This window comes from Eschrichtius robustus, chromosome 13, assembly GCF_028021215.1.
Source record: "Eschrichtius robustus isolate mEscRob2 chromosome 13, mEscRob2.pri, whole genome shotgun sequence".
NCBI lineage: Eukaryota > Metazoa > Chordata > Mammalia > Artiodactyla > Eschrichtiidae > Eschrichtius > Eschrichtius robustus.
Window position 1 is genome coordinate 81,455,784 of NC_090836.1, and position 16,158 is coordinate 81,471,941.

The 16,158-nt window shown below is 37.4% G+C and overlaps 1 protein-coding gene across 1 annotated transcript in view; it reads right to left on the reverse strand.

The window, feature by feature from the left end:
• Positions 1 to 176: 176 nt before the first annotated feature.
• The window catches only part of LTA4H (leukotriene A4 hydrolase), a 28,445-nt gene continuing 12,463 nt past the window's right edge, over positions 177 to 16,158 (reverse strand). The window contains exons 6-19 of the mRNA XM_068559615.1: positions 15,730 to 15,782; positions 12,605 to 12,677; positions 12,194 to 12,334; positions 11,309 to 11,332; positions 10,735 to 10,805; positions 10,162 to 10,273; positions 9,465 to 9,609; positions 8,402 to 8,505; positions 7,894 to 7,964; positions 5,841 to 5,895; positions 4,037 to 4,132; positions 1,908 to 1,990; positions 1,150 to 1,254; positions 177 to 463 (exon numbers count right to left, since the gene is read on the reverse strand). Of these exons, the coding sequence (XP_068415716.1) occupies positions 346 to 463; positions 1,150 to 1,254; positions 1,908 to 1,990; positions 4,037 to 4,132; positions 5,841 to 5,895; positions 7,894 to 7,964; positions 8,402 to 8,505; positions 9,465 to 9,609; positions 10,162 to 10,273; positions 10,735 to 10,805; positions 11,309 to 11,332; positions 12,194 to 12,334; positions 12,605 to 12,677; positions 15,730 to 15,782 (1,251 nt within the window). The 3' untranslated portion in view covers positions 177 to 345. The remainder of the gene's footprint in view (positions 464 to 1,149; positions 1,255 to 1,907; positions 1,991 to 4,036; positions 4,133 to 5,840; positions 5,896 to 7,893; positions 7,965 to 8,401; positions 8,506 to 9,464; positions 9,610 to 10,161; positions 10,274 to 10,734; positions 10,806 to 11,308; positions 11,333 to 12,193; positions 12,335 to 12,604; positions 12,678 to 15,729; positions 15,783 to 16,158) is intronic.

The window sequence follows — 16,158 nt, forward strand, 5'->3', positions numbered from 1 at the left end:
CAGCAGATGCAAATTAAAGAGCTTAAAATAAGAGGTAAATAACATGTTGACATATCTTGTGACCATAGTGGGAGAAAATGAATATGAAATTAATGAAAAAATCAACATTTATAAATCAAAAGGTTAAGCTTTGCTAAAATTCACTTTACAAAGAACATGCCACCAGGGGTGGGAGGGGAGATAGATCAGCTTTATTTACGAAAAAAAAAAAAAAATCACTGACCAAACAATAAAAAGCCCAAACTAAAAAGACATTTTTAGTTACAATGTGAGCTGAAATTTTGTATTTCTTTATGAATTCAATTTTAAAAAGAGAAATGTCTGAAATCAGCAATGGACAGGTCCTTAATCCACTTTTAAATCTTTCCCCACAAGCATGGCAGTCACGGGGTGCATACACGCCTTGTGCTCTTGGTAGGTGCGGATGGCTTGATCGTGGGATTTGTCAAAGGCAGCAAGGTCCCTGCATTTAAAAAAAAAAAAAAGAAAGAAAGAAAGATGGATAATGACTTATTTCGGCAAATTTTATTATACTTGCAAAGCAAACAGATTAATAATAGATATTTATGTGTTGGTTATATTTTTTTCAGAATTCCTGCCAAATTCACAGTCAAAACAACTTCACCGAGATATTCTTAAATTGTATCTTGTGGCCAAGATACAACTTTTTTCACTTTTACCAAGCATTCCTTTATTATATGTCAAGCAACCTATTCTACCTTATTGCAACATTTGAATCAAAAAGGTTTGGCTTTACCTGTTTGATCCTTCTCGCATTTAACTTCAGACACTTTTTTCTTGTCCTTCCCTACTCATCAATTATCTTCTACTTGCTTTTAAAGATCTTTTTGTGTATATAAGATTATCTTTGATTTATTTCCTTTTCACCAGGGTCTAACCCTATTTGGCCCATAATAGGTAATCCATATATAATCCTTCTAAAAAACTAATGAAATCATCTCAAATTTTAAATATTTAGAAGTGTTAATTCCTATTCCAAAATTATATCTATAATCCTTAACAGATTTAAAAATATTATTTTTAGACTGCATTTTACAAAGTATTTTAGCAACATTAAAAACATCTGTTTAAGATTTTTCTTCCCCATTCCTTATATAAAGTCAAAGCATAGTGAGACTTGGTTCTTACTTGAATAAGGGTCGTGTAAACTTCATTCTTCCTTGTTCAGTCGCCATTTTTAGAGCCAAAGGAATTGCTTCCTCCCATTTCGATTGAATGCAGAGTCGTAACCATCTAAAAGGAGGATTTTTAGGGGGTATAGGGTAGGAAATGAGGAGGAAGAAGCAGGATATGACAGGTATATCTGAAAATTACTTTTGTAATGATGAATAATCCCATTATAGTTACACTGTACACCACTTTATATTATGTCTTTATTCTGAGAATCTCAAATCCTTATACATACCATTCAATAATTGGAGAAGAGAAAGAAGAAGAGTTTGTTCTTGAAAAAGATCATATGTTTTAAAAGGTTTGGATTATGTAGGTGCTCATAGACCTTACATATGCAGTTTCGGAAGGAATTAAACTTTGATTTAAGCTCACGCTACAAATTTGAATTAAGAAAGATGAACAGAATCAAAGATTTCTAACTATTCCCATTTCAGAGTCCAATAGGAAGAATGCCTATTTACCAATGAATCCTTAATTCTAATTTTTTTAAAGTCAAGAGAAGCTTAGAATAAATTCTAACAAAAAAATTAGTACTATCATCTTACAGATATTGCAACTATTCCTTAAAGACCATTATAATTATGTATATAGATGCAGTAAATTTGAAAAGGATTTTTCAAGACTCATGTATGTCTCATATGCTGCTTTCCCTTTCTCCGCTTTTTAAACTAGTTTTCCACTTTCTTCCACAGAGACAAGTTAAAATGATGTACCTGAATCGTATTTCAGAATTGTTAATGGCATTGAAGTTGTACACCTCTTGCATTCGCTTTATGTGCCCCAATGGAAGAGGTGCCTAGAGCAAAATAAAGAAGTATAATGTATCATTTCAACAGGATTCCTTGGAAGAAAGGAGCTGGAGAGAAATTCTTAGCCAGATTAAAATCCTCAATATTTTATAAAATAGACATAAGTTAGATTAAAAATGAAAGAAACAAATGCACACTAAAATAAATTTTGTGCAAATTTATTCTGAATAAGGATATTCTACTAGGAGCCAAGGGATAATTTAATTTGCTAGGTACATGGAGAGGTAAATGAGAAGTACTCTCTTCAGACTTTCTGGTATATGTAAATACCAACTTTCCGAACCTCTCCAGAGTCTTTCAAGTTCTTCCTTATACCTTAAATATCTTAAATTTATTCTGTTCTCCAGATTCAATCACAGTTAATTTTTTCCCTCAGTGATTCCCCAGCTTTATCTTTGTATGTTTCCTCCGAAATCCCTTTTGAATGATCTATACCCCTACAAAATAGGAGTTTTTAAACTTTTATATTACAGACCCTTTTCAGAATCTGATGACTAATACGGACCCTTTCCTGAGGGGGGGTGGGATACATTTATCGTATAAACACAAAGTTGTATGTACAGTTTCAGGGGGCTCATAAACTCCCGTGCCCAGGTTAACCCGCGCTAAAGCGAGAACAAGCTTGGGTGAAGGAGAGAAAGCAGCGCTCAGTTTGGCCAGGCGGAGCGCCGGCGGTGCCCGCGGGATGCAGGCGGAGGAATCAGGAGGTAGATGGAAACCTCCCGCTCCAGCCGCTACCGCGTCTTAACAGAACGCTCACCCACACTCGGCTCTCACTGACTGCTGGACCCTTCCCAGATTGTTTCGTTTCAACCAATCTCCAAGTCCAGCCGGGTAGGCCAGCTGGTTAAGGTCACCTCCTAGGTCACCTCGTTACTTTCCCAATGTGTGCTGTGCCTGCTCTCCAGTCAGCCCATCATGCTTTCTCTCTTCGTGGTTCCAGGCCACACGGCAGGCGGGGCTACAGAAATGTGTGAAACCGCCGTGATGGCTTCATGCACTAATGGGTTCTCTAAGACTCCCGTTGCTTTAAATTCCTCTTCCTCATTTTGCATCAGTTCCATAGGAAATTCTGTTCAAAGTCTTCTTCCATCCCTCTCAAGGTCTTTAGACCTAAGAGCTCCCTGTCATGTAATGGTAAAGACCCCATCACTATCTCCCTCTCCCATCTCCTCGCAGCTTCGCATATTCTTTTAGTTACCTGGCTTTGAAACCTTCAAATCTGCTTGGACTCCTTCCCGTTAACCCCCAATCCAGTCAGTCCCCAAACCCCATGCTCCGTGCTGTGTGTTCTCCCTCTCACTGTCCTGTTCTTTCCCTTCCCGCCAGCTCCCTCCTGCCAGTCCTGGACTCCTGTGAGTCTCCCAACTAACTTCACCCCCAGCGTTCCTCATGTCAATCCAGCCTCCCCAACACCCGCGGAATAGTCGTCATAATCCATCATTTCATCAGATGACTCTCTTGTTAAAAATGTTAAATCCTCTGCGACTGCCTGGAATCAAATCTAACATTCTTAGCTTGGCATTCAAGACACAGCACATCAGATCCCAGCAGTCTTTCTAGTGTTCTCTTCATTAACCTCTTTCCCAGGGCCACGACGTCCTCCTCCTGCCACGCTCTGTCACTTGCTGCTCCTTCCAACTTGAATTTCTATCTCCCTGCTGACTCTGCTCTTCTCAAATCAAGCCCCACTCCTCCAAAATCCTTCCTGATTACCCCAGTTGGAAGGGAGTCCTTCTTTGCTTTTTTCTTAAATGACACCTAAAATCCCTCCTTTTATTGCTAAATTTTGCACTTGTGACCTTTCCTACTAGATTATAAACTTTTTGAGGACCCGGCATATTTCTTTTTATATTCAGCACAATACTAAACATAGCAGGCATTCAATAAATGTTTTTAAGTAAACGAATGGATTTTACCAAACCATTTTTTCTGTTAGTTTCCACATGGATATTTTTTCCAAGTGGGGTTCAACCATAAATGCTGTGCCTTTATGCCCATTTTAATTTCTAATATTTTGAGCTAGTACTTACTTTCTGGAGCATCTGTGCTAAAAATTCATTCACCTGATGAGAAGAGAAGTCTTTTAGGTCTGCTGAGCTGAATGAATTTAAATCATCTTCTTTGCCCTGAAATAAATGTTGCCTGATTACTGCCATTTGTGTAGGATTCAATAATATGTATTGGTTTATCTGACATAAAAGTAAAAGTTAAGAAAGAGAAATACAAGGATGCATAAGACTATAAAAAATAAATTTGAACGTTAGCTAGTTTAATCATTCTGAGATGGCGTCACTATAACTTAAAGAGCTGATATGACTCCTAAATCTATATTACTTAAGAAAAGTTAGACTATTAATAGTAACAGTGGAGGAAACTTTTGACAATGTCTGTACAACTCACGATATATAGATTTCCAAAGCAAAGAAATGCTACAAAAAGCATGTCAACTATTTATAGGCCAATTTGAAAATTTGGGTAAATAATCAAATTGCATATTCTTTTAAATATCACACTAATGAACTCGTAAGGCCACAAACAGATCTTTCCCTTCATCTTCACACATTCTATTTTCCCCACTTAATCTTGGAGATCATTTAAGGAAAAAAAAAAAGAGGGTCTGTACTTTTCAATTTAGGATTCATTGCGAATTATCTTTGAGGAAATGATTGAGGAACGTTAAAAAAAAGCTTATCAAAATAAGTATTTTAAAAATCTTTTAAAATAGTTTTAAACTAGGGTTTCTTTTGACTTTAAAAGAAATATATGCAAAGGTTAAAAAAAAAAATCAAATAGGACCAAATGAAAAATTCCTTTGCTTTTGCTCCCTGTCTCCAAGTCCCACTCCTCAGGAACCTATATTAATATGTATATCCTTCCAGAAAATTTAATGTATGCATATACATCCTTGTAAAGAATCATTATTTTACATCTTCCTCCCCCTTCAAAACACCCTTAATATCAGAACTTCCTCCCTCTTTAGAACCTCACCTAAATATTAGAACTTACAGATCTCATTCTCTGCTCAAAAACATGCAAATTTAAACTACCTATTGAGGATATATTTATTAGTTGTAAAAACAAAGAGCAGGGGAATGATAAACCAAAATTCATGGTCATGGTTACATGGCAGGGCAAGATGGGTGGAGAGAAGGATGAGATGGGCAAAGCATTGACAGAGGAGGTACATATGTGTACAACCAGCCTACTGCTCTGATAAGAAGTTGTTAGATTTTATATTTGCTTACAAAAAAATCTTGAACTTAGATCTAAAAAGTCAGTAATGCTCTAACTTTGTTATGATGGTATGAGAATCTCCAAAAAGATGTTTATATTTTATTTAAAATTAGGGTATCTTTTGCCATGGTTTCTTGTTCCATTTTCCCGATTTGCCTTACTCCTGATTTGGTTTCTCTTCCTTCCTCTGACCCTTAATGGGTCTCCCAATACCTGGAGCCTTCTACTCCTCTCTTATTCTCCACACCCAGACAAACTTTGGTGCAAACTATCATACCTCCCTATCTATTCTTCTAAGAGCCCATTCATCTTTCCTAAAAATCACTTACTCTCCTCTAAGAGGCCTATATTCCCCCACCCCTTTCCCTTTTAAGAGCAAGAAAAATCAGAACTAATACCATCAACATCCATTTGTTTTCCCCCTCAAACTTAACTTTACACATTGAGGGCTGGTATAATATCATTTTGGATAAACTTGACTTAGGAATAGTAACTCCAAATACATGAGTTCATAAGTAAAGCACCACTCCCCCACTTCATTGAGTAGAGACACATTTGTACAATTCAAAAAGGAGTCAAAAATCATACATTACTACTCACAGTAATCCATCTTTGACTTAAGGCAATACAAGCATTTGTCAGAGTCATATCATAACTGCAAAGATTCAGAATATTAGAGATTACATTTTATAAAAAGGCACATGCTTTTGCATCAATGCCATTTTGAAGTTACAGAACATACTTAAATTTCAAAGTTCTTTGAAAATAAAGATAAACAACTCCAGAGTGACGGAAATAGGAAATCTTCTACCTGACTTAAAGATTACTGGTATCCTCTAAGAACACAGAAATCCAACTGGATACCAAATTAATGAAACCCTGGATTATTCTTTGGAGAGAATGCCAAACATCTCAGCAGAGACCGTCACATGCTTCTGCAGTGTATGCTGAAGGGGCTGGGGCTGAGTTGAGCATATTGTTTCCCGGATGGCAGGAACAGTTCCAGGCACTCAGGACAACACGGTAAACACCACAAAGTCATTGCTCTCGTGGCTTTTCCTTTCTGTCGTTCCCACCATCTAAACATCCAACAGATCTGCGAGCAACTGCTATGTGATAGGCACTGTTCTAGACAATGGGGAAATAACAGTGACACCCTTGGGAGACTCCGAAATCATGTGATTTTGATCCTCTCTTTTCAGAAGAAAGCAGAATTCACAAACTCTGACCATTAAGCAAAGCAAGTTATGCTAAGGTTTATGTGTTCTCAACTTGGAAGACAAATCATACATTTTGCAGCAATGGAGGAGACCACGTAATGTGTGCAAAATTCTTGTAAAACATCCCTCTTTGTCCATAAGTCATGCTTACTTGCTGTGAAATGTATCTGTTAGAGAACAGAGGGGTACCTGCCCCGCAGGGCCTAAATGAGGTAAGTTTTGATTAGAAGTGACCACTGAACTTGCTTTCAGAGAGTTTGTGCCCTGGGGGAGATAATAAAGGGGTCAAAGCAGTGACCTTCTTTGAATCAGCTTCCAGTTTATCTTCATGAAGTAGGCTGTGGACAGTAGGCAAGCCCTTTTGTTTGCCCTCAAGACCAAGTGGGACCAGAGGTCCTTGACTGTGCAGGCAGTTCATCACCTTCAATTAGAACATGACTTAGCACCGATTTCATAAGGAACACCAGGAGAGTAAAAAAAAGACCTTTGGCTGGTCTGTTTCTTGGTGGCTGAAACTTCCGTCTCATTGTAATGAAAAAAATTAAATAAGGATTAGCCCAGGGAGGGGAAGCAACCCTTACTTAGGGCAAGGTCCTAAGAAAAGTAATGAGTGAATCAGGTATGAGCCCTGTTCTCATGGTGCTTCAACGTAGTGAAGGAGAAAGACTTAATACTCACTCACACAAATCTAAGATTACGACTGTGGAGCTGTGAAGAGGCGACACACAGCACCGAGAAACCCGTAACGGGAGACTTGACCTAGTTAGAGAGGTCAAGGAATGCTTTCCTGAGGAAGTGGCTCTTGAGTTGCGATTGGAATTAATTGGGTAAAGAGTACTCAGGGTGGAGGGAACAGCAAGTTCCTGGATGCAACATGGGGTAGTTAGCACCTCCTAATACGATTCTTGGAAGACCAGGGTTCAGGTCCCTGATTTGAGGAAGGTGTTTAGTTTAAAAGACAGTGTAATGGAGCGTTTACGACGATGAGGATTTGAATCTCAACTCTCATGACTTGCTGTGCAGCATTCAGCAAGACATGTTACCCTAGCTAAGCCTCATGTGCCTCCTCTGGAAGTGAGGGTGGTAACTTACGACACTGCTGTAATGAGGAACATGATGCTTCTATGTTATTTTTCTTACTGCAAACGTTTTCAAGGAAAGGGCAATATCTTTTTCTTTTCTGTATCTCTCACCATCCTTGTGCAGAAAGGAGGCACTCGATAATTACCTGCAATGAACTGAACTAATTTATATTTATAATATCATCGAAATGACTTTTTTGACCTCAGGGTTAAGGTTCTAACTCCTAAGAACTCAACTCTCATCACAAACTAGTAATAGCTTAAGGAAGGCATAAAACCCCTTCAGATATTTTGAGGAGCTCTAGGATTTAGGAGAAGGAGAAGGAAAAGCATTAGTAGGTAAGTACTGACTTGGGCTTCACAGGGGGCAGTCCAGGAGAGTACAGCCAGGCGTTCCAATCAACTTGATTTAGAGTATCAACCTGAGAACAGAAGGAACACCCAGTTTGCTACTGAACAATCTTTTCTCTTGAAAAAAAAAAAAAAAATTTAAAACTGACTCTTAGGACCTCAAATCTATAATTTTGTCTACACTGACATGTCAAGATAATTTCTAAGTCTCTTTTCTAAAATAAATTTATGTTAATCAGTAATGTTCTTTTAAATAATTAAAATAGGAAAATTAAGTACACGCACAAATTTCTGAAACATACCACTGTAGATTGCTCTGAAAAAGGAAAATTCTACACATTAGTTCATACTGTTGAGATCACATTTTAAACAGGAAAACACTGAATGAAAGATTGAATCTTAAATTCTAAACTAACACTACTATTAAGTAATTCAAATCAACCTAACAAATAGCCATTAAATGAAGATATATTGAGCATGCACAATAAGAAAGGTTTTAAAATCCAACCTTATCTTTAAAGTGGGAATACAGGAAATCTTTCCAGTCATCAGTGGTTATGCTCTTGTAGGAAAATTTCTCAACATAAGCCTTTAAGAATCCTAGGAAAACCTCTAAGAGTTTTTAAGAAAGAAGAAAAGAAAAAAGAAGTCTGTTAATAGAAAGGTAATTAGTTAACACATTTTTGGGTGCCTTGCATTGTACCAAACCACGGAGAACAGAGAACATTCAGAAAATAGGGAAACCAATGAGGACTTTAAGAGTAAAAGAATGTTCAAAAACAGAAGTAGGACTTAAGTTGTACCTTGAAGAACATATGTAATTTGTTGGAAGGCAGAAGAGAAATCCTAATTAGAGGTAAGGGGATGACACAAGACACAAAAAAGGAATACACAACACAGGTTCCAAAACCAACGATCTTTGTATAACTTGAAAAGAGGAAAATAAGATTCGACAGACAGAATGGATCCAGATGAGGGAGGGCATTCAAAGTCCATTGACTAAGGAGAGTACTTTTAAATGCCCACCAATGGGGAAGGTTACATAAACTCAGCACACAAATATAATGAAATACTATGATGGCATTAAAAAGCACAAGATAGATTTGTAAGTTCTGACATGGAAGGATGTATGTAAAATATTGTTGAATTAAAAAATAAATGTTGAAGAAATGTATAGTATGATCCATTTTCTGTAATTAAAGTAACTATATGTATATATATCTATATATGTCTGTTCACTTACACTTTGAAAAAGATCTGGAGCCATACACACCAAACTGAAGGACCCTCACTTATGACTCTTACAAATTTCTGTACCACACAAAATTTTTTTCAATGAGCACATACTAGTTTCCTAATTTTTAAAATACTGATGAGCTTTTTTTAAGTCAAGCAGCATAATTTAGAACGCAGAGGTTAGTCAAGGTTTTAAGTAGAGAGGTAACATTAGAAAACGATACAGATTTCTTTAGCAGCTACATAAAAAATGGAAGGATAAAATGGAGCAAAAGCAACAGTTAAAAATTCTATTACCCTCAAAGCAAAAAAATCAGAAAATGCCAACTGCTTGCCTGGTCCTCCAAGAAGCTGTTCAAGGTAAAAGAGTAAAGCAAAGCCCTTCTCATAGGGAACTGAAGAATAAGCCACATCAGGGTCTACGTTCGTCAGATCAACCACAAGTTTGGTGAAAGGATGTGTCTCTCCAAAAGTCTTTATCTGTGAGATGCAAAATTAGAGGAATGTTCAAATATGAAGTCTGGTTACCACCATGTACACAAGCTAGTAAGAAGTGTTACTACACTCAGTGGCATAACTTTAGGGGAATCTAGAACTTAAACTAGAGACTGGAAACTGTAGGATATGTTAGTACACATTTCTGGAAGTCTATTAACGGAATGCCTACTAGCGTAAGGTTCCGTGATATTTCTTGCTCAATAAAAGACTAGAAAAACGTTTTAATGCCTGGTTAGCAAATTCAGCTCTCAGGAGAGAGCATTTAAAAATGACATAAATACACCAAATAAAATTCAAACAGAGTAGCCAACTATATTATTGCAAAGCCCCAGTGAGGTCCTACTGGTCATGAACATGACCTTACACAGGATAACGACTAACAGGTAACAACAGAACGTCACACCAGCATCTGCTTGATTTCCCACCGGTAAAAATGACTTTCTTACTGCTACTTAGTAAAGCTGCTTTACAATCTGAATTTTTGAACACCTGCACAACTTGGGATGAATGCTTTTAAAAGTATGACTCATTTACCGAATTCTGGAGTTCTCCCCATCCTCCCAGAGCATGAAAATGTCTGAACTTTTCACCAAACAACCGTCCACAAATGTGGCGTTCCAAGTATACAGTGTGTCCTTCATTTAACCTGAAAATAATTGAAAAATAAAAACACTGACACAGCTGAGAGAAAAAGGCACTGCAATCAACAAGATATTTTCTTTTTGGTGTTTCTACAGAGCAAAGCAATTGTAAAGACTTGACTATGAATACTCAAGTCTAAGCAGACTGCTCTGCGTGGCTTCCTTGCATTCAGTTCAGAACAATGGGAAGCCCAGCCCAGCAGATGGAAGCAGGGGAAATGAAGCCAGGGCTCTGGTTTTATGTGTCCATGTATTAAAATGTGACCATACCAGGAACTAAACAGCATCAACTGAAAACCTCTATTCTACCTGACATTGTGATAAGTATTACAGAATTTTTTAAAAATCCCTGTCTACCAAAGAGATGATAACAAAGGTATACACACAAAACAATTCAAGGTGGTGGAAGGCAGGGAAAGAAATCAATAACAAGAACCCATAAAGAAATAATAATAATAAATCTTACCAGAAGTGATCCCAAGTTTTGTTGGTCACTAGATTTCCTGTCCAACTATGAGATATTTCATGTGCAATAACCTAAAGGAAATAGTGGAAGTGATTAATGGTGAAATTGATTATCTTAACCTAAAATAACTCATTATGTAAGCATTCTAGTTCTTCCAATTCCACATTGTTCAATTTATTTTTTTCCACATTGTTCAAGTTTTTTTTAACATTAGCTGAGATATTCAAGGAATTATTCAGTTCAGCAAAAAAAAAAAAAAAAAAAATCACAATTTAGCCAAAGATAAAAAAAGTATAGTATAGTTTACAAAATTAGAAACAAAATATTATTTAGAAAATAATAAATGGATACATCACTCTATTAAAAAATATTTCATAAACATATGAAGAGATCAAACCATAAAATGCTCTTAAATCTGTTAAATCCTACTGATTATGTAGTAATGTCTTGCAACTAGAATCCCCAAGTTATCTTTTATAATCATGTCTTCGATATAATGACACAATGGATATTTTAAAATCACTTGACTTAATACTTCTTGAGGATAAGACCATGATAATAAATTTTCACTTACGTTGGAGAGTGACTTGTCACCTGCCTAAAAAAGAAGAAAATTACCTTAGTATTTCAGAAATCAAATTACAGACTATATCTAAAAGACTGCCTATATGTCAAGACACGTTATTCCAGCATTTATGGTCCACTGTATTTCTGCTGTGGCACTCCAAAGAGTTCAAAAGCAACATGTACTGAAGAAATTTTTTAAAATGCAGGATTAAAACATAGCATTATTCTTTCTCTCCCTAATCTTGGGAATTTTTCCAATACCACAGGAACCAGTATACCTGTCTCTAATTAACTTGCAGGAAACAGTTCTCCTCTTCTATTTTTTTATATCCACTCTTATTCACTCTTAGGTACCTTCATTCTCTCCTTATTACCTGCAGTATATTTAAGAAAAGTCTGTAGTGTCCTATAGTGTGTTTTACTTATTTAGTTGCTAATCCATTACTCACTTGGTTCTAGGAAGGATTTAAAGTAGCGAACAAAGGCATATAAAATATAGCTATATACTGTGGGCTAATTCTTTCCTAGTTATGGTAAACTGAGTTTTGTTTTGTTTTTTAACCAGTACCTATATGCCAAGTGTAACTGGTATAGTTTCTTTGGACACACAATTCATCAATAGACTGTTGTTACACAGCCCTCCCTCCCCCAGCATCCCAAAGCACCTTGAACACTATATTCTTTTCTCCCAAGTGGCCAAATTATTTTCTTTAGAAAGTTGAGGTGATGATAATAATCACAATAAGCAGTCAAATAAGAAACAAGGGTTACATAAATAAAAGCCTTTTATTATTTAAAAAAGTCTTTTTATTATTAGGAGTCTAAGGTTCTTCATACCTAGGTTTATGTTTGAGGAAAAGTCAACTTCAAATGAAGAAAAATTTACACTTACCAGCAGAGTAGGAGTTACAAAAGTGAGGCAAGGATGTTCCATGCCGCCATACGGGAAGGATGGCGGCAGGACCAATAGGTCATACTGCCCCCAAATATATGGGCCTCCCAGATCTTCTGCAATTTTAAGCATAGATTCAGTCTGGAAAATTAATGTATATATATTTGTATGTCTTAATCATTGCCATAATAAATTTCTTAAAAGTGTACATTGCTTTCTGTGAAGGCTATGAGTTAATGGTGCGTATTTTAAATGAAAATGATACCCAAAAATGCATCAACTGCAAACACCTAAAATAAGATATACTATTTGATTCTTTTACCACATTACTTAAAAGCACCGCATTTCATACTCAAAATCTTAAATCTACCATCTACCACAGTTATTAAAAAGGGTAACTTTATGACGAACCTCAGAAAATTCGTAAGCAGACTTTTCCACCTGCTCTTTCTCAGACCATACCAATGTCCTTGGGCCAATCTGCCTGCAAAATGGAAAAGCTTAATAAAAATGAAATTCAAAGCAAATTACTCACCTGGTTCTAGGAACGATTTAAACTGTTGTACACAAATCCTTACAGAAGCAGTGTGATGTACCACGTGCTTATGGGGAGGAGGTGAGGCGAAACGGCTTCTCTGAGGTACAAACCTCCTGTTGTGAATGCAGCAATAAGTCTGCATGTCTATAAGGGGGTGCAGTCTGGGCCACGTGAAAACTTGACGTGAAGCGCCCCCAAAGGTTAGCTTACTGGCTCTGGTAAGACCTTTAGGGATCTAGTTTCTTCCCTCAATCTTACAACTATAGAAACCCCAGTCACGGCTCAGTCAGAGATTATTCCAGAAGGGGGCGGATGTAAACTCTGTTATGCACTTAAAGGTTGAACACTTTTAAATAAGAAGAAACAAACAGAGAGAGACGGAAATCCTGTCACATGCTGTAACATGGAAGAAACTTAAGGACATTATGCTAAGTGAAATAAGGCAGTTACAGAAGAACAAGTACTCTACGATTCCACTTACGAGGTATATAAAGTAGTCAAACTCAGAGAAACAGAAAATAGAACAATGGTTACCAGGTACTGGAGGGAGGTGGAAATGGGAGTTGTTGTTTAAAGGGTACAGAGTTTACAGAGTTTCAGTTTTCCAAGATGAAAAAGTTCTGGAGATCTGTTTCATAACAACATGAATATACTTAACACTAGTGACTACTGAACTATACATTTAAAACTGGTTGAGGGAGAGGCCTGGGCTCCGCGTTCCTCTCCGGCCCGGCCCCTCGTCTCCGGCAGCCCAGCCATGGCCTGGACGGCGGCGGCAGCGGCGGGGAGCCGCGGGGACCGCGGCGCGCTCTCGGCGCACACGCTCCTGTTCGACATGCCGCCCGCGCTGCTGGGCGAGCTCTGCGCTGTCCTGGACAGCTGCGACGGCGCGCTCGGCTGGCGCGGCCTCGTGGATAAGAATCCACCTGCCAATGCAGGGAACACGGGTTCAAGCCCTGGTCCGGGAAGATCCCACACACCACAGAGCAACTAAGCCCGTGCGCCACAACTACTGAGCCTACGTTCTAGAGCCCGAGAGCCACAACTACTGAGCCCACGTGCCACAACTACTGAAGCCCGCGCACCTAGAGCCCGTGCTCTGCAAGAAGAGAAGCCACCGAAATGAGAAGCCCGTGTACCACAACGAAGAGTAGCCCCCTCTCGCCGCAACTAGAGAAAGCCTGCGTGCAGCAATGAAGACCCAATGCAGCCAAAAAAATTAAAAATTAAATCTTAAAAAGAAAACACCTGTTCTAAACAATAAAGTCCATTTAAAATTAAAACAAAAAACAAAAAACAAAAAACAAAAAAAAACAAAACTGGTTGAGACAGTAAATTTTGTGGGTTTTTTTTTTAACCACAATTTAAAAAGAAGAAACAAATAGAACTATATATCACTTATATAGGACTAGAACTCAAAAATATTTTTTTCATGTAAATTTCATCTTAAAACTGTTATGCAATGCCAAACCCCAAACAATAAGTCTTTGCCTTGATATCCTGGCCCAGAGAGGCAGTGGATTCTAGGGCAGGGCCTCTCAGACTTCAATGTGCATACAAACTATCTGGGGAGGTTGTTCAAATACAAATTTTGATTCGGTAGGTCTGGGGTAGGACCCAAGGACTTTCATTTCTAACCAGCTCCCAGGTGATGCCAAAGCTATTGGTTTGTAGACCACAGTGAGAAGCAATGGTAACCAGTGCTAGCCAATATAAATGAATGACAGCCACAAATGTGAGCCACGTGTGTAATTTTAAATTGTCCAGTAGCCACATTTTTTAAAAAAGGCAAAGTGAAGCAGATGAAATTAATTTTAATAATATATTTTGTTTAAACCAATATATCCAAAATAGTATCATTTTGACATGTAATCAGCATAAAAGATTATTAATGAAATATTTTGCATTCTTTTTTTTCATATGAAGTCTTTAGAAATCCAGTGTTTATTTTACACTTCCAGCACATCTCAAGCCTCATGTGGTTAGTGGCTGCCACTCCAGACAGCAGAGTTCTATGCCGCATGGGCTCTAAAGTCAGATGGTCTAGGATGGGTCCCGGCTCTGACATTTCCTAGCTCTGTGACTCTGAGCCAGTTATTTAAACTCACCGAACATCAGTTTCTTTATTGGTAAAATGAGAAAGAGTAATTGTATCCATTCCACAGAGTTGCGAGGATTCAAGGGCATAATGCCTTGGAGTTGGTACCTAATGAGACCTGATAACTGTCAGCTGCTGTGACAATTATTACAATTATCATTTAGTGAGTGCCTCCTATAGGCCAGGATCTTTACATATGTTAGGTCTGTTAATCCTCACAAAAATCGCTTGAAGTAAACATGATTATTTCTAGTTTTTAGGTGAAGAAGGTTAAACTCAGAGAGGTGAGTTGCCCAAGGATGTAGATAGTTAACTGCTACAGCTGGAACTGGAATCTATATTTGCCTGATTTGTCCACTGTGTCCACATCCCTGGCAATTTAAAGAATGTGATTACTATAGCCATTCTTAATTTTCAGTTGTTTAGAAATAAGAACAAACAAGAAATTAAGAAAGAAGGGCACTCTAGCTGCTGGTAAAATTTTAACAAAATATCTTATATTTCTGTAATATTTATAGGCTTCCTAGTGCTTTAAAATAATTTATCTCATTTGTTGCACATAACCACCCAATGAAGTAGGAAAGGGGATATTATAATTTCGAGGATGAGGAAATGGAGGTTATGTGAAGTGACTTGTTCAAACTTAGATTCCAGATCTATAAAGGTAAGACCATGCTCATTCTGTAATACTTGGAAAGTCTAAGGGGTGAGTGGTAAAGATTTTTTTAATTTAAAATTAATTTGTTACTTACATTTCATGATTAGATTTGAATGTTTCTAGAGCTGTTGGCTTGATTTCTTGAGAAATACAAAAATGATCTACCAATTAATCCTGACAGAGGTTCAAGACACCTAAGGTTTAATCTTTTCATAAACTTCAAAATGTGTTCAAAGGCTCACCTGCTTTCTAAAGCTCCAACAACCAAAGCAATCAAGTAGCAGGGGATCGGAACCTAAAGGGGGCAAAAAACCACACACCAAATGCTCGAATTAGTGTTTAAAAATGTTACAGAATAAGACAATTCATATTCAGAAGTAAGTAAATTTCCTTTCAAATCTCCAAACATTAGTGTGGATTGCTTTCCTTTTGTACTTCTCAAATGGTTCTCATTTTTGAGGGGGTCAAATAGTTCAAAACTGCGATATAAAAACATTTCAATACGTCTATTTCCCTTTTATCCCATTAGCAAGGGAAGATTCTGAAATGTGAAAAAACATGATTGCACATAGTATTACGAGGTACATTTTAAGCATTTCACAAAAATTAACGTATGAAAAGGCAACTATGCTTTTAAGTTTTTTGTCATTTTCTCTTGAATTAAAAAACTT